General features: G+C 48.2%; 3 protein-coding genes across 6 annotated transcripts in view; all 3 read left to right on the forward strand.

Moving 5' to 3' along the window:
* The first annotated feature begins 86 nt into the window (after positions 1-86).
* On the forward strand, positions 87-5292 carry LOC119212660 (retinol dehydrogenase 13-like). Of its 2 annotated transcripts, XM_037463353.2 has the most exons (8): positions 87-234; positions 877-2426; positions 2945-3063; positions 3173-3328; positions 3432-3536; positions 3617-3829; positions 3963-4064; positions 4454-5292. In XM_037463353.2, exons 2-8 carry the CDS (start codon positions 2362-2364, stop codon positions 4765-4767), a joined length of 1074 nt encoding a protein of 357 aa, XP_037319250.2. In that variant the 5' UTR covers positions 87-234; positions 877-2361; the 3' UTR covers positions 4768-5292. The 2 variants fall into 2 exon arrangements, with proteins under 2 accessions (XP_037319250.2, XP_037319251.2); XM_037463354.2 differs by lacking the exon at positions 87-234 and having other exon boundaries at positions 469-2294.
* Positions 5293-6301: 1009 nt separating this feature from the next.
* Positions 6302-9474, forward strand: decr2 (2,4-dienoyl CoA reductase 2, peroxisomal). Of its 3 annotated transcripts, none has more exons than XM_037463373.2 (10): positions 6302-6565; positions 6939-7040; positions 7137-7205; positions 7485-7536; positions 7640-7775; positions 8339-8463; positions 8558-8651; positions 8729-8833; positions 8977-9165; positions 9382-9474. In XM_037463373.2, exons 2-10 carry the CDS (start codon positions 6940-6942, stop codon positions 9414-9416), a joined length of 906 nt encoding a protein of 301 aa, XP_037319270.2. In that variant the 5' UTR covers positions 6302-6565; position 6939; the 3' UTR covers positions 9417-9474. The 3 variants fall into 3 exon arrangements, with proteins under 3 accessions (XP_037319270.2, XP_037319269.2, XP_037319267.2); XM_037463372.2 differs by lacking the exon at positions 6302-6565 and adding an exon at positions 6572-6854 and having other exon boundaries at positions 8977-9237; XM_037463370.2 differs by lacking the exon at positions 6302-6565 and adding an exon at positions 6572-6854.
* Positions 9475-10014: 540 nt separating this feature from the next.
* The window catches only part of rab11fip3 (RAB11 family interacting protein 3 (class II)), a 13984-nt gene continuing 5744 nt past the window's right edge, over positions 10015-18254 (forward strand). The window contains exons 1-3 of the mRNA XM_062560221.1: positions 10015-12805; positions 17391-17484; positions 17914-17917. Coding sequence (XP_062416205.1) covers positions 11207-12805; positions 17391-17484; positions 17914-17917 — 1697 coding nt within the window. The 5' untranslated portion in view covers positions 10015-11206. The remainder of the gene's footprint in view (positions 12806-17390; positions 17485-17913; positions 17918-18254) is intronic.

Genomic DNA, 18254 nt, shown 5'->3' on the forward strand with positions numbered 1-18254 from the left:
CCATCTCCACCCTCTGGCAAACTATGTCGCGCTCACGTGTCCCGGGTCCTAGCGCCTGAATGCGCCTGGACGCGCGCAACAAACAACGACCAATCAACCCCAATGCGTGCACGAGCGTTTTCCCACCTTTTGGATTTAAGCTTTGAAGGAATAACAAGCTGCTCCCCCCACCCCCCTAGCATAATTCAGCAGTTTATGGCCTCAAGCGGTAACTTTGCCAACTGTCCTTATTAGGTAACAGCTTAAGAGACTTTCAATTAATTCAGTGCCTTTACTGCACAACAAAACAAGTCAGTAAAATGTATGTAAACAAAACAACCGACAGTAACAGACTGTTAAATTGAAATGGGTGAAATTCAGTTTATTTTACATTGAAACACCTTAAATATATATATATATATATATATATTTAAGGTGTTTCAATGTATATATATATATATAGGCATTCATATATTGGAATAAATACATTTTATCATATATCATATACTCTTAATTGTAGTGTAATATAGAAATCATTCAATATTGTTAATTTTACATGAATTACGTTTTAAATATATTTTGTTTGTGTTAAATATACGGACCATTGTGCACTGTAAAAATATAAAATACGGTGAAATGCTGTCAGCTGTGGTTGCCAGAATTCCACCGTAAAAATGATGAGAAAGGCAATACGCTATTGCCCCCCCTATAATTAAATCAAATATAATGTTATACAGAAATGGTAAAAATTACATACAGATGCTGAAAGAATAAGAAGATCCTCGTGAAGAATTGCAAAATACATTCATATGAGCAACTTATTTCTATGGGTTTCATTCGTTAATTGTTTTGCATCAGTGAATGTACTGTTTTGTTTCTGCTTTCTCTGAGATGCAGGTGTGGCTCGACTCCTTGGGACGTTCAGGTGTTTCACACACAGGTAGGCCGACGGCGAGGAGTTTCCCCGGGGGTGTCATCTCGGAAACAGAGCCATCATAAATCTGACGTGCTGACGTGCAGAGAGCATCAAGGGTCAAAACACACGGCGGGCCGCTGAGCTGTGGACAAATAGTGCAGGAGCTGCTCCTCCCTCCTTCTTCAGGCACCGCACGCGTCCTAGTTTTTACTTTTTGTGTGTCACCTCAAGTTCAACACAACTTTTTGCAAATGGGTGGCCTTGTTTCCCCCCTCCCCGCCCCCTCTTCTCAAATTTATCTTCACGCAGAGTTTAAGTTTGTGTCCTAGAAACTGCGTTGTGACATGTGGACGGATATTAACACAGGCCTCAAGCTTTGGTCTCTTAAGGTTTTTGGACTTCTACGCTGTTTCTGGACCACAATTAGATTCAACTTTTGTTTCACCCTAATCTGTTTTTAGAACAGGGTTATAGAAAAAAAAATGTAGTCTTGTTCTCTGTGACGACAGAATCTAATAAGTCAAAAATCCTTGAAAGTGAATGCCTTAAGCTGTGAGAGCGCCACAAAGCGCCATTAAGATGTCAGAGTGTACCACTGTCAGGGGATTTCATCATTAGGAACAATGGGAGGAAAGAATAATGTCAGTATCTACTTAACAAAAATCTTAAACACTTTGTGCGTGAAAAGAAAATCCAGTAAATCTCTGGAGAATCATTGAACAGGTACAGTTTTTTTTTTTTGCTTCAGCGAGCATGTGGTAAAGCCCCCACAGTCCTCACACCTCCAGGCATGAGAGTGACCCTTCGCCGTCACGAATAGCTTCACTCGTTCACTCCCTCAGTCTCACCCGGCTCCCCAAAGATAGAACAGCAAAGTCCTTGAACAATGTTTTTCACAATCCAAAAGCAGGAAAAAAAGCAATCTGAGGCCACAGTGTCTTTGTTCTCATGACATTTTTACTCCCAAGAATAAAACGTCGAGAACAATGGTAAATTGAGGGATTTAACATTGCATTATTCCCTGCAACGCTTTCGCACGTCCCAGAAGTAAAAGCCAGAATGTATGGTTATGTTTTTTATTGAAAGAGAAACAACAGACACTACATTTATCTCGACACTCTTAATAAGTGTGCCTGTTGTTTTTGAAAGTGTAAAATAAAACACACAGGACATTCTTTAGATATAAAAGCCCTCAAATTCCTACAGTTCTACATATAAATGTGTCTGTTATTTACAAAAATCTATTTATTTAAAGTCGTTTATTGCTCGTTTTGGACGTGCACTGCATTTAGCAGCACTGCATTTCCCACAATGCCTCTGTGCCTTGCGCTCAGTTGATGACGCTGAACATGTGCGCGGTTAACCTTGTCACGGATGCGGAGTGTTGTCAAACAAAAAGGTGGAAACAGGGCTGGAAACAGTTTTTAATTGTGTAACTTAAATGCCGTTTGCATTTTACGGGAAAAATGAGCAAATATATTTTACCTGTGTCTGTTTTCGGGACCGTGTTTGGAGCTGCTGCTTTACTGAAGTGAGTTATAACACGGCCGCTGTGGCATGATGCAACTTAACCGGCTATTTTTAACGATTATTTTCATTTTTGTGTGCTTTAGCTGCTTATACATGAAACACATAAAATGCATTCATGAAACCTTTTAAGGGTTAAAAGGTTAGCCTGGTTATGTCCAGTTATTAAGTTAATTTATAACCTCCTTGGCTCAGCTATACAGCTGTGCTTCACAAAAGGCAGCACTTATAACACGGTGATTGTGTGTATTTATTATATTGTAAAAATGTTCATGACGTTCTGTTCTCCCATTCAGAGTTAATAATAAAGCAGCCGGTGGGCATTGGTCAGCTTTTGTGCAATTTTTACAGTATTCATAATTCTGGGTTCTTTGTCAGTTTGATGAAACATAATTCAGGATATAAAAAAACTCCCTAAATATTAAAACCTAAATAAGAATGTTTTGCGGGTTTAAAGAAATCCACCAGGCCTGGTGGTGATGCTGCCGATGTGATGGCTCTGAAATGTGATTCTTCCCACAGGAACCATGTGACTGGAGGCCGGTGCCCCAGTAAGGCTACCATCAACGGAAAGACCGTGGTCATAACAGGAGCCAACACGGGCATCGGGAAGGAGACGGCCCGAGAGCTGGCCAAGAGAGGTGTGCGTAGGCCACCGCTGGGATCCTGATCCACCACGCACCACATCTTCAGCAGCTCTTTTGCTCTCAGTGACACGCTTCTTTTCCCCAAATTTCGGGGCATCTTCAGGAGGTCGAATCATTATGGGATGCCGGGACTTGGAGAAGTGCGAGTCGGCCGCAAAGGACATACGAGGGAGCACCCTGAACCCCAACGTCTACGCGTGCCACCTCGACCTGGCCTCCGTGAAGTCCATACGGGAGTTTGCAGAGAGAATCAAACGAGGTGATTAAAGACCGAGCGCCTCGCCCTTGTGTGTGATCCGCTATTTAAAATCGAAGCACACTCCGCTGCGGCTTCTTAAACAACACGTCCCCTTTTCTTGCAGAGGAGCGGCGTGTGGACGTGCTCATAAACAACGCCGGGGTCATGAGGTGTCCACCGGGGAAGACGGAAGACGGCTTCGACGTGCAGTTCGGAGTGAACCACTTAGGTACCGACTGTGACCGGTGCAAACAAAGCCCCGCCCCCCCCGTCGCCTGCCTCACCCCGATCGTTTCGGTCCCCCCGCAGGCCACTTTCTGCTGACAAACCTCCTGCTGGATAAGTTGAAAGAGTCCGCGCCGAGCCGAGTGATCAACCTGTCCTCACTCGCCCACATCGTGGGAAAGATCGACTTCGAGGACCTGAACTGGGAGAAGAGGAAGTTCGACACCAAGCAGGCGTACTGTCAGAGCAAGCTGGCCAACGTGCTTTTCACCAGAGAGCTCGCCAAGCGATTACAAGGCAAGTCCGCTGGGGGCTGGCGTGTGTGTGTGTGTGTGTGTGTGTAGGAGGGAGGGAGCACGGCCCGTTGTTCTCGTTTGTCGTCGGCCCCCGTGGTTGTGTGTTCTTAACCGGCGCCGTGTGTACGTGGCAGGCACAGGAGTCACGGTGAACGCTGCGCACCCGGGTGTTGTCGCCACGGAGCTCGGGCGGCACACGGGTCTGCACCAGTCGCAGTTCTCCAGCTCCGTGCTCAGTGAGTATCGCGCTTTCTTACTGGATTCTCAACGTAGGGAAATCACCTAATGCCCGACAAATGCAAACACATGCAATTTATTGACTATAAACTGTGTTAAAAGGTGCTGAACATTTTTGATACCTTTGCCACACTACCTTATATTACCTTCAACAGTCAACCAGCCATTTCAAAGGGAAAAAAGATTAAGACACAACTATAAATGAAACAAAACGTCATTTTTATAGTGCAATCATTTTTTAAAACGTGCACTTAAAGGTAATAAAAATCCTCTCCACAGGAGGACCGTGTTTGTTATTGAGATGATTAAAAAGATTAGAAAAATCCACAATGCAACTTGTGCCAGATTCAGATATACGAACAATTGTTAACAACTACCCCCCTCACAGGTCCCTTCTTCTCCATGTTGGTAAAGAGCCCGGAGCTGGGGGCCCAGCCCAGCGTCTACCTGGCAGTGTCCGAGGAGATGGAAGGGGTGACGGGAAGGTACTACGACGTGATGAACGAAAAGGAACCGGCCGCCCGAGCCCTGGACGAGGAGGCAGCTCGCAGGTTGTGGGAGGCCAGCAGCCGGCTGGTGGGTCTGGAGGAGAAGGGACAACCCGACACTTCAAAGCCCCCCGCGGAAGTGCAGAGCAAAGCCCCACAGGCCGCCCACGAGCAGGGACGCGGGCAGAGGCCGGCCCCCGCTGCGGGGCTGTAGGCCGGCTGTGGCCTCGGGGGCCACCAGGGGGATAATGGACCTTTTATAGCTTGAGCTGAGACCGGCTCGTGAAACAGTTAACCGTCTATAGCCTGAATGAAGTCTTTTGTACGAGCCTTGTTGTACCTGCCTCAGGATAAAAAAACAAAAACAGGACTGAATCATTTAAAAGAATAAAAAGATACACTTGTTTCCTAACTAATAACCACAAACTATTACTCACTGCTGCAGCCCGACTGAATGAAAACCATTAGTCTAAGGTGGCCAATGTTAAACCTTTTAATAGATATTACAGCATAACAATGGAAGTCGGAATGAGTCGGATTGTCTACGACTCTCCCCCATTAATCAGTTATTTATTCTTACCTTCATTTATTTGTATTAATCCCAAAAACTTTTGAGCTGTATTTGAGGTTTATAAGCTCCCTATAAAACATGAATATTAATATGAGCTCTTTAAAATCTTTAAATCCAAATCTCTTGAGGAATTGTTTATCCCTGCTGGAATATTCCAGACTTTATCTTTATTGACCACCACTTTTGGTCATTTAAACCATATATTTGTATTTAATACAGACCTAAAAATTATATATATATATAAATATATATATATATATATATATATATATATATATATATATATATATATATATATATATATAAACATTTAGAGAGAGAGAGAGAGAGGGAGGTTAATGCATTTTTATTAGGACGTAGAGTACTGCAAATGGTTTTCAATCAGTGGCCTCAAGAAGAAAAGACTAATGGCGCCATCTGCCTGTTAGGATCAAATTACAAACTGCTAACCATTGATTTTAAATACTGTATTTATCTTGAAAGCCTTTGATTTAGTTTATTCAAACCTAGTAATAAAGTCAATTTGGTACTCCACCATAGCAACATTATCTGCTTTTAAAAAGATTGTATGAATAATACTATTCAATTCAGTGCAGATTGCATTAGACTGAAATGCCCTGAAAATCAGCCACAAGGACGCACAACCACCCCTTCATTCGTTTTCATCACAAAGCCAGTTACTTGCAGATACTACACTACCCTAGATTAAGAGAAGCTAATATCAAGATGGCAGACAACTCTATCCAAAACACCAGGGTCCATTTGAAAATATTTCAGAAAACTAGAAGGTCATTTGAGGACAAGTTAGAACCTTCAGTGACGTAATGTCTCTAATATCTATTTCAATGTTCTACTTTGTGCTTTTCTATTGTTCACTCCCGCCTCTTTGAAAAACTAATCAGGTTACCAAAGCACTCATCTTGCAACAGTGATACTCCCAGTGCCTCTCAGCGTAAAGACGATTCTCCATCCAGCATTTTAAGGGATCCATTGCACAGGGCTTTTTCCTACACTAAACCCCTAATTGCCGATCAATAAGGTTCCACTCCCTGACTAATGCACACTGATCAGCCCCAAGGCCTGAAACCGTAAACCACGCATGGGTCGTTCCTTCCAGGGTTGGAGGAAGATGTTATTGTAGATGAGCTACATCTTCTCCTTCATCTCCTCTGCACTGAGGATCATTAAAGGCCTTTCTATTTCTAGAAGAAGAAGAAGCAGCATGAATCAGATCATTCCTGACTTCTCTACTCCTGATGCTCACGTAATAACAAAGTACAAAATACACGAGAACGCGTTAGGAATGTGAGATATGCCCTTGAACGCTACTCGGCTGGACTTCATTACCCACAATCCATCGCGAGGAGACGGCGTAAACGTTAGCGTCCAAAGTGCAAACAGTTCCCACAGAAGAAAGACAAGTAGCGGTTGGGGCAGAGATGTAAGTTGTCTTTTTACAAGTTCCAAGTTTTTAAGAGGAGCTGCGCGCTGCTTGTTGGACTCACGAGGCAACGCGACGCGAGCTAGCAGCAGGTAGCCTAGCTATCGATAACTTAAACTACAACCAACCCAACTTCACTTCACTGGACGCTCGCGCACACTCACGCGCGTGCGTGTGCACATAAATACTTCAAATGGGCCTTTGAAGAGCGATGCGTTGATCGAAAGGCAGTAAAGCAGAACGATTTGTTTCATGAGCTCCAATAACATGCTGCGGAGGGACTAATGAGGTCTTTCGGTCATTGAGTGGATTTTGGATCGTGGCAACGCCACATTGCGCCGCGTTAATTATTCATGTATTCATTATTTATCAGCATGGCAGAGCCGCAGAGGAAAGGAGAGCTGCTGCCCGAGGACGTTGGCACGGACGACTGCCTGACTTCATACACGCACATCTACAGTCCAGATTTACTAAAGTACGTCTGGAAGTATGCGTCAAAATGCAGTCCACGTTGCTACTGTGATGACCCTGTGAAGTGACCTTTTTGAGGGTTTCAACTTTTAACTTTCAGAGATCAGGTGGCTTTCATAACAGGTGGTGGATCTGGCATTGGCCTCAGGATAGCTGAAATCTTCATGAGGTGAGAGGACTCCTTTCTCGATAACACTTCCAGATCTGCCAGTTATTGTGCTATATTTAGTGATATTGCACTCCTTACATACACACAGACATTATCTCATTTCTCTGTGAGCCAGATGGTGTGTGTGTGTGTGGGCACGTGCACTTTAAACCCTTCTGGTTTTGTTATCTGACGGTTCAGACTTCCATCATGGATGTGCTGTTGTTATGTCTTCGCGTTAATATCAACACAATACAGGGGGCAGTATTGTTATTGTTCTATTTATTTACTTCCTTTCAGGCATGGCTGCGACACAGTGATTGCAAGCAGGAATTTGGACAAGCTCAAAGAGGTGATTCTTCTTACATCCTAAAAAAAAAACCCCCACACACTTTACACCGTGAACAGATACTAATGCATTGGCCTTGATGTAAAACGATTGTGCGCACGGCTAGGCGGCAAAAAAGCTGTCGGCCTCGTCGGGACGCCGCTGCCTGCCTCTGTGCCTGGATGTGAGGCAGCCTCAGAGCATCACAGCGGCTGTGGATGAGACGCTGAGGGAGTTTGGACGCATCGACATCCTCATTAACAGTTCGTCACCTCTTTGTAACAAGCCTCAAAGAAAGTGTGTTTGTGCGAATGATGCTCACGCCAACAGAGACGCAAAGACATTTTAAAGGGCCTTCGAGTGGGTGAACATGCGTGTGACTGTACTTTGAACACGAGGTGAGGTGTGAAATATTGCGTTTAATAATCAACTTCCCTGATGGTGTATCAATCTTTATCTTCTATATTTGCACCCTGGTCCATGCACAAACTGTTACGTCACCACATAACATCTACTCATGTATGTAGTGACCTAACTGTTAGTTAAAGCTGCATCCTCTCTAGTGACCACCAGGGGGCAGCTGTACTGGTCCTCCAGAGGTCTCTGAGATGATTACTCTCTTGATTTATTCCCTCAGTAAACATTGTTTATGAAGTTTATGGTGTTAATCTCTAGTTTCAAGTCTTCTTCAATACAGCCTAATGTTCATTTTGTAAATGATGCTCCATTCAGAGTTGAACTCCACAGACAATCTGTAGTCAACACTCTTCATAAGGACTTAACGCATCACTTACTACCCACAATCCCTTCTGTTTGTTGTTGACAGATGCTGCTGGAAACTTCCTGTGCCCGGCGGCCTCGCTCTCCTTCAATGCCTTCAAGACCGTGATGGAGATAGACACCATGGGTACATTCAACACCAGCAAAGTGGTTTATGAGAAGTGGTTCCAGGTACATCTCCTGTCTGTGTGACACGATATGTCTCAGGTCCATGGAGGGGGGGCTAAAGCGGATTTGATTAATTACAAATCATTTTTGCATGCAGGCTCACGGCGGGAACATAGTCAACATCTCGGCCACACTTGGATACAGAGGACAGGGCCTACAGGTCCACGCTGGCTCCGCCAAGGCGGCTAATGGTGAGAGCTCTCTCGATGTTATTGCAATCATATCAGAATTGGAATTGGTACCTCAGTGGTGCCTCCGCTGTCCCCAGATGCCATGACCAAGCACCTGGCTGTGGAGTGGGGGCCCAGCGGGGTCAGAGTCAACAGTGTGGCTCCAGGTCCCGTCTCTGGCACAGAGGGCTTCCGCAGGCTGGGTAAGAAAATACACTTAAGGATTATTTTACTACGAACAATGGTTAGCCTAGAAAGGAGATGTAACAAAGAACATATGGAAATGGTTAGCGAAAATGAGTGACTAAATGGTAACATGGATTTTTTTTTCTTTTCTATCCGTCAGGTGGTCCCAGGGGGGAGGCAGCCGGTGTGTTCCAGTCCATTCCTCTGCAGCGAGCCGGCAACAAGACAGAGATGGCGCACTGCACTCTGTTCTTGGCCAGCCGGGCCTCCTCCTACGTGACCGGAGCCGTCCTGGTGGCGGACGGCGGATCGTGGCTGACCTCGGCCAATGACGTCTCCATGCTGCTGGGTATAGCCTCCTCTCAATCTGCTAAACTCTGAACGGGGGTGGGGGGGCTCTCTTGTCCTCCTCCTGACACAGGTGTGTGTGGGGGGGGGGGTGCAGATTGAGGCCCATGTCAGGGGGACCACGTGACTCAGAATGTGGCCTCTCTGATTTAGAGTTTTAAATAACAGGACAGTATAACCTTTTATTAATTCACTTGTCTCTCTTATTTTCTTTCAGGTTATTGGTCATCTGAAAAGAAAATAGAAAAGTAAATGCTGAAAATAAGAGTAATTTAAGCCATCTGTAGAAGTGATTGTGCTGCATGTTCACCAGCACTAACATACTGTATAATTACTTTTGCAATTTTAGTACTGGATCAATTTATATAACAATCATATCATCAATAATCAACAGTCATTGTGCACTTCATGTATAGTGATGTTCATCACAAACCATTTAATGTGATTTTTCAGTACTTTTCATTTATCAAGACATGTATGTTAATAAAAGGTTTACTTTGACTGTTTTGTTTTTTTCTTCCCAAAGTGTTTCACAATAATAAAATATTACATGAATAAAATTAGCAATTGCAAACTAAAAAAAGAAAAAAAATCAAATCAAAACTTTCGGCCAGATGGGGGCGCCACAACATTACAATTTAAATTGACCCCCCCCCCCCTCTCCTTCAATTCTCTGTGAGCTGAGAGATCCTCTATCTGACCCTGAACCTCTCTTTTAAAACGTCTCTATAGGAGTGCACGCCTTAGTTCTTAAACACAACGCAAACGTTTCGACCAACCGATAGACCGATCCGATCAGCTCGACACTGCGGGGTGCGTTGTGCGCCTGCGTGAAACGTCAGCGCCGTGTATGCGGCTGGAGGAGGAGGAGGAGGAGGAGGAGGATGGGGTACACCGCTGATGCTGATGCGAGAAGCGTTCGGTGCTCCGTAGTCAACATCGGTGAACCGACCGCGCGAGGACGGAGCTCCCGGCGTCTCGATTAAGAACGTCTTTTTGTTTTTCACGACGCGGGGGGGGCTGGGGAGACGTGACCCGGTGTTTTGTGTGCTTTTGTCGGCACGAGGGACGACAGAAGGACCCGAAGAGAGGGACGAACGGCTTCGCCTCGCATCGGCCTGTCGTCGGGACCGACACACAGGTGGATCGCCGCTGGACAAAAAGGAAAAAAACAACAACAAAAACAAAAAAAAAGCGTCTGTGAAGAAGGGAGACGTGGCCTGGGACCCGAAGCAGAGGGTCCCGCCTCCGTAGTGGCGTTTCAGCGGGACGCCGAGGCTCGTGTTCGGTGGCGTTCCGCCGGGAGGTGTGCAAGCCGAACGGGCTCCCGTGTTAGCTCGCTAACAGGCTAATTCCGCTAGCTGGTCGGCTAGCAGCCCCCCCCCCCCCCGCCCCGTGGCCGTTGGGACGCAGGAAGCGGGATGCTCGGACGGAGGAGCTAGGCGCTTACGTCACAGGCTCGTCATGAAGTCGGCGGCTCGGCTCGTTTAGGTTCGGCACCGCGAGGTTCAGTTTAAGTGTCGATTGATTGCTTGATTAGCTCGAGTTGGATAAGCGGCTGAGGGGTAAAAAAACGGCCAATGTTGACAAACAAACCGGCGACTTAACGCGTTGGTTCGGTGTTCCGTTGGTTCGGTTCCGAGCCTTTCGTCGCGGCGATGCGCCCGCTTCCAGGCCGAACTGAAGCATGTGGACGCCGGGCGTGCTGAAGCGTGGATGTCCGTGGACAGAGCGGAGGCCCGCAGCAGGTCCGAACACATCCACATCAGTGAGGATTAGAACATCTGGACGGCTGCTCCTGGAGTTGAGACAACTCAAACTGTACCTTGTTTGTAGCGATATCAAAATACCTTCTTAAGACCTTCTATCATTTTTATTCTTTTTTTTCCTACATATTCCCACCTGCCTATTTCTAAGTGTCAAAGTTAACATTAAAAAATGCCTCTATGGATCCCACTCATGCACTGCGGTATGTCATCACAGGTGAGGTAACACAGCAGTTCCCTGACGTTTGCAAAGTGGAGCAGCCACTCTGCGTCTAAATGGAAGCGAGCGTTCTGTCCGGCCCTTTGGGGCACACACAGTGGGACTCGGAACCCGCATTTCCTCTCGGATTTCACCCGCCGGGTTCAGACAATGGAGGGGACCTCTGTCCCAACACGGGTGGACGGACCGGTTTGGATTTCAGAGACGACGACCGGGCCCAAACATTCCAACCAAGCGAAGGAGGGAACATTTACCAGGACAAGCCGGTGGAGTTGGACAACCTGATAAATATTTTGGATTTTTCCTGTGGAGGTATGCAGTTTGAGGGGGATCAGTCCAATCATTCCAAAGCTCCTCTGCATGATACCTCTCTCATAGAGCCCTTCACAGACAAGACACCTGATCTACCTGATGAACTGAATGACTACGCTTTGTCTTGGCTATTTTCTCCCAAACTTACTGACGTGGTTGGACAGATCACTGCCCACGAGGACCCGAGTCTTACGCAGGGGGACCTTCTGGAGACCTCCAATGCCTTCAGTACTGAGGCTCGGCTTATAAGCCTCAGTCCACCGGTCATTCCATCGAAAACCCCCGGCACGCATACCGAGACGAACACAGGGGATCGGTTTTTGTTAGTAGACCTCCTCTCAGATGGACTCTCTTGCCTCCCCCCAGAGTCCTTGGGTGAGTTGAACCCACAGGGTGTCAGTGAGGAGCTGGTAGACCTGTCACAAGAGGAGGAGGAGGAGGAGGAGGAGGAGGCCGGTCTCCCCCCCTCACAGAGAAAGGAGACTTTGTCACATGAAACCAGAGACAATGGTTCATTACCAGATCAAGTGACCGACCTGCCTCTAACCTGGAGCCGTAGTCAGCAAGGTTTGCCAGAGAACCACCTCCCACCTGACAAAGTCCAACCTCTGTTGGATTCAGAGGTTCCAGACTGCGACGGCAGTCTGAGCCTGCGTCCCGCCAGTCCTCCCGCTCTTATCCGCACAGGTGTGACGTTGGATTTACCAGCGGAGGAGTCGGAGGGGGGGCGCGCGGCAGCCGCTGGAAATAGAAGTGTGACTTCGGAGCGACGGGGGGAGAATGACTCATTTGCACTGCGTTCGCCGGCTGAACCGTCGTCACTGACGGCGCCTCTGGCTGAAGATGTCTTCGCCCGGGGGGGTTTCAACGCGCCGAGTTGCTCCGTCGATAAGGAGTCCACGGATTTGATGGAGGGAGACATTGACTCTGAAGCCCAAAATCAAGGGAATCGGGCCATGGCCTTGGATCTGTGCCTGACCGCGGAAGAGGTGCGCGGCGAGGAAACTTGGGACGTGAAACCTCGGCCGGATGTCCAAAACGGGAGTGTCCTCCACCCGAGGGACGAGGAGAGGACGGCGGAGGAGGCCTCGTTGGACTTTTCAGTTCAGGATTTACACGCGTCTCCCCCTGAGGCCGGATGGACTACTGAGCGAACCGTGGAGACCATTTCTCTCTCCGAGATGGCGGCAGACGACTCGCTGCCTGCGGTCTCGGCTGTGAACGCGACGGGGGAAGACGCCTCGCCGCTAAAAGCCGTGTTCGATGCCTTGGACCAAGACGGAGACGGCTTCGTCCGCATCGAGGAGTTTATGGAGTTTGCTGCGGCCTACGGGGCCGATCAGGTGAGACGCCCCGTCTTTCTGTTGCCCCCCCCCCCTGTTTGGAGCTAGCAGCTGTTGGGTGATGCGTGACAAGTGACGCTGTGTTTAAAGCTCCATCCACGTGAATTATTTGAAGTAGATTTTTCTGCCGAACCTCCGAGAGCATCCTGCAAAAAGCCATCCGGGTGACGCCCCACCTTTGAAATCTGTTTCAACTTGTTACAGATCTTTAATCCCAAAAGTAAAGCGAGTCAATGGCGTCCAATTTGTACATACAGTTCAACACACAACACTTGATTCAATGGGGTAGACTTGGTTAATCCCTCTGGCACTTTATTCAAAGCATGCCGGGATTAGCCGGCAGCCACATTTGGAGAGTGTCGGGATTTGGGTTATCATCCAGATAAATCTGTCAAGCATATTGGCTGTGAGGAATTCTCTCTCCTCCATGTGTCAAACACTAATTTACATATTTGCATTTGGGGATAATCTCTCACCCATTTGTTGCTTATGGCCCTTTTGTGAATTAAATCTTAGTAGATTATTGGATTGTATTATAACTGACTTGGTTGATCAGCATTTCTTTACATCAGCAGTCAGCTTAATTTACATTTTGTTCAATATTTAATCTATGTAGAGTTATTAACTAAACTGTAATACCCACATCCTTTGAGGGGGCTGGGTTTAGTCTTCAAACGAAAGCTTATTTCACCGAATAGACTCGGCTCTCACATGAGTAAAAATACATCAGTTTCCTTTCCTGTTGCTCGTCTGCCTGTTTGTTTACAAGAATCTGAATCTGAGTTTCGGTAACCGGTCACACCATTTGCAAATAAGATTAAAAGGTAGGGTGCAAACCGTGATGGAACCCAACCGGCAGCCGAAATAAACACAACCCTCAAGTGTGCCCCAATGAACTAGTAGGAAGTAACTTTTTAAACTGATTTATTTCCTCATCAGACAATAAGACCAATCAGTATTTATTCAGCATGTGGAAAATGTGTCCATTGTAGATTTTTTAAATGCTCATTTTAGACCTGATGCAGCATATTTATTTTTTTAATATAGATAATCAATTCCAAAAGCCTTTCTGATGTTCTTTGAACAGGCCTTTTGGATGAGGGCGTTCAGTTGGTAAACACACACACACACACACAGCGGCTCACTAATGCTGTTTAATCCCCGGTTCAAAGCCCGGTCGCTGGTGCCGCTGACCCGTCCCGTGTCCAGCCGTAGGTATCTGCGGGGACGTGTGAAGGATTAGGAGTCAAATGTATTTCCCTGAGTCAGAGCGAGTCCACGGTTCGCTGCCCAATGACCTTCGTGCCGGGGACAGAGGAGCAGCGCCTCAGTCGTGTTAGCTTAGCGTAAATCATTCCCACCTGTTGTTGTTTCACCAGGCAGCGATGCAGGTGAGTTATTTACATGACACCGGGGGGGGGGGGGGGCGGTTTGATTCCAGGTATTGATCTGTTTTGGTTTCTTCTGCCACACCTCCCGTCCACCTGGAGTCCAGTAGCTCCCTTCAGATGTTTCGTAACACCAAATTGTGCAGATCGATTACCTGGGCGCCGTTTTAATTTCTTTGCTATGGGACACCTGGTTTGCCGGGAGCTGATTTGTGCTCTCGCAGGAAGCTCCTCTCAGATTTCCCTCCTCTTTCGTGGTCACAGACAGACAGACAGACAGGCGGCGCCGGCGTGTTGTTCTTTCTCATTTACAATAAGTAAGTGTGCAGGAGACAGACTTATCTCCAGAATTTGCGGAATGTTGTAATATGCGCGTAACCTTTCTGTGGATTTCATTGGATGAAACCCGGGACCAGTGGGAAAGTGAGGTCTGGTCCGACAAGGCCGAGACGCAGCCAAAGTCACATGGTTCCGTCTCCTCATATCAGCACATGTGTGCTTTTCCATATATTTGCGCTAGCCCTGCTGTGTCCTCGTAGTTCAGTCAGGCTGGTGATACAAGTGGTTTGAATAACTACCCCCCCCCCCCCCCCCTGCAGATGAACTGAACTACGCCGTGGACCACGGTGGTTAAAAAGGATCCTAGCTGTGTGGTTGAAGGAGACCACAAGGAAATAGGTCACACCCGCTCACGAGCACGTCTATAAACACACAGCGCACAGCGAGTAGAGGCGTAATGTTTACGCTTTCTAGCGGGTACAATGTTTTATTTTAGTGACTGTCTTCCACTCCAACCTGTCTGGAGTATCGAGCTTTGTGATTCTATTTACATCGTCTTTGTTTAGTCGAAGGCTAGGAGACGCTCACGCGTTCGTTTTATGGCGCGTCACTTTGCAAATGTACCGGTTCGCTTATCAGACTCAACAGGAAGGTGTTCATGAGGCCTTTGCATGTGCAAATGTTCCCCCCGGGACGCGATGGCGCATCACATGGCGTTTGAGTGTCGGCACCGTGTGACAACGGTCATCTGATGTCCTGTAGCTTTAGTGTCTTGAGAGAAAGACGTGTCCCTTTTGAACGGGAAATGTCCGGCCCGCTCGGTTTGCAGTCACTGGTTTTGACCCAAATTTTCGCACAAAAGCCATATGGAACTGCATTGTGGTCGCGTCTTTCTCGTCAGTTGACGCCCCCCCCCCCCCCCCCCCCCCATCACCCGCTGCTTTCATGCACAGCCCCTCTAATCCACAACGGAATGTCCCCTGAAACGTCCGCGCTCCTCACCTCACGTTTTGTGTGCAAATGTTCGATCTCCTAAAACCATTCTACCATTTTTTTCAAAAACTTTTTTTATTTTCTTCTCCTGCTCACGCTCTTGGTTTATGATCATGGTTATGGGTTGATTTATTTTCTCTGCGCTGTTGGGAAACCCCCCCCCTGCAGGAAAGTCTCCCCCCCCCAAAGGGTATTCTTCTCCACGGAGTCACGCACAACGGCGGTCTGTGTGGAGGCGCTCAGGCGTGCCCCGGCACTGATTGCACTCAAACGGAGGAAACAGAAGAACCGCACAGTGCCTTCGCTGCGCCGCGGCTCACACAGTTTATTTCATTTTTTTTTTGTCTCCGCCTTAACAGTCTTTCTGGGCTGTGCTTGGTGTCTGTGACAATGCAAACGATCATTTTTTTTACAGTATGGTGGTGGAACGAGGGACGGTCTGGAAAAGGAAGGGGATCACTTTAAATACTGTGTGTGCAGTTGTTGGTACATTTTGAGCAGCAACACAAACACTGCACAAACACAACAGTGCACAACTGGGGAGGGTGGCTGTGCGGGGCACAAACGCCCCCCCCCCCCCCGAGAGTGAGGTCCCATTCAGTGTTTTTTTTAGGTTAGGCCCATAATAGCCGGCGGGCTGCGCTCAGAAGACCCGGGGGACCTGGCTCCGATGTGGGCCACGCGCCGCTTTCCACGCCGGCCTCCTCCGCCGGGGGTTTCGTTACTTACTCGTCATGTGAAACAGTCATCTCTCTGTTTCCTCACAACACCCCCTCCACCCCCCCCCGGGTTGCTCCACGGAACAACCTTTTTATTTCCTGCGAGCTCGCGGTGCTCCGTTGACAGACGGAAAAGGTAACGCCCGCCGGGGGGGGGGGGGGGGGGACCGGGTTTGCGGCGACAATGTGCCTCATGGAAAGGTTGACAGTATCCAAGATGCACCCCCCCCCACCCCCCCATTCTCTCTTCCCGAGTCGCAGCTCAGCGTCGCACAGCGTGTTTCTTTGCGTGTACCTGTGGAAAGAGAAAGCAGCACTCTCGCTGCTGGCCTCCTCCAGGAAGCCCCCAAACCCACAGAAACCTCCGCCGACGCAGTCCTCGGGCCTCCGTTTGTCTGTGGCGGCTGGTTCTGAAACCCGACGGGTCGGTGTCGCGCCGGCGGGCAAATAGATTGGGGTGGCTCTGGTAAACCCAGATGTCCTGGAGCCAGGTGGTGGTACAGGTGAAGCCTCGGGGTCAGGTTACATTTCCTTTTGCACAAACTCCAGTTTTGAATCTACAAGGAATGTTTACCCAAGGTGCCCTGTTGTTGTTGTTGTTGTCACCGAAGTGCACATCTGCCTGTTGCCGGGTTACTGGCTGTGCAGGTAAACAGAGTGCTGTAGGTGAGCTTATGTAACAGTAAGGTTTCTGTGCCTGATTGCTTTAAGTAAATGTCAGTGAAAGATTAAAAGATGATGTAAGGTGAATGTAAGAAGAAAAGGTTTCCATGGCGACAACAAGTAATCTGCAACCGTGACGCTTTCAAGCCCAATTTTTATTTCTTTTAAGGCTTTAACCTTTGCACACTTCTAAATCCTGGTAAACTCACCATTGCCCCGAATGCAATAAAGCCCGAAACACTTGATGTCTGCAAAAGACGGTTTTCTCCAGGAGGTCAGAAGATGTTTTTATTGATCTTCTCGCTCCTAAAGTCATAATTCGGTAGTAAAGTGAGCCCAAGAAAAGAGGTTGGTAGTTTTATGTAGCTTATGTTCAGCTCAATCACAGGTTGTCCTCTACGTGTTGTTGCATCAAAGTCGGTATGCAAGCACTGCAGCAGTCTGTGTCATCTTACAGCATCGGGGCAAAGCTTTATGGGGGGGGGGGGAGGGGTTTTCTTCTTCTTCTTCAGTTCTGAATGTTGTGTTACTTTTGTCTTTCAGGTGAAGGATCTGACCAAGTTTTTGGACCCCAGTGGACTGGGAGTGATCAGCTTTGAAGACTTCCACCGTGGAATCTCTGCAATCAGCAATGGAGGTGAGTCATGACGTCGCCGGCGCCGCCGCCAACGGACTCAAATGGCCCCGTTGAGCGCTTAATGGGCCGAGACACGTGCCAGCGGAACATATTGGGACACAGAAACCTGGATGACCTGGTTCCACATCAGCCTAACCCCCCCCCATTTGCTCTCCAGCATCCGGCTTCCCCTCCGTTTATTCCCCACCGCGGCAGATCTTGTTCATCTCGACCCAAATCCTTCAAATACGAGGTGGAGCCGCCCCCCTCCCTCTCTGTGTGGGTCGAGCTGCTCCGGTTACTCAACTTGCCGTTAATAAGTCATGGCCTGGAAAAAAAAGGGCTCCTAGGAGATGGGGTTCGGGCGGAGAGTCCAATTCTCCCCCTAAATTATTTAGCGTCCTCGCTCCGTGTGCCGCTCAGTGACAGCGCCCCCCCCCCCCCGTGTAGGAACGTGGGATCACACGGACCTGCCTGTCACAAGCTCTTCTTCCACCCTCACCAATGTGAATCTGACATGTCCCGTCACCGGGGTGTGTCGTGGTGGGAATCCAGCCGGGGGGGGGGGGGGGGGGGGGTTGTGGGGGGGGTTGGTGCTCTCTCTCCTGCCTCCTGCCTGCGTTTTGCTGGTTTCCCTTCAGTGTGTGAAGAACAGACCTGTGGTGTAACATCCCAGGTCACTCACACAGGGCTGACAGAATGCCACTCCATTGTAAAGGGGGGAGGGTCGGGTCGGGGGGGCGGGCGTTGCAGTAGAGAGACCGGGCTCCCTGTCCCTCCACCACCTATGC

This window comes from Pungitius pungitius, chromosome 21 (genome assembly GCF_949316345.1).
Source record: "Pungitius pungitius chromosome 21, fPunPun2.1, whole genome shotgun sequence".
NCBI lineage: Eukaryota > Metazoa > Chordata > Actinopteri > Perciformes > Gasterosteidae > Pungitius > Pungitius pungitius.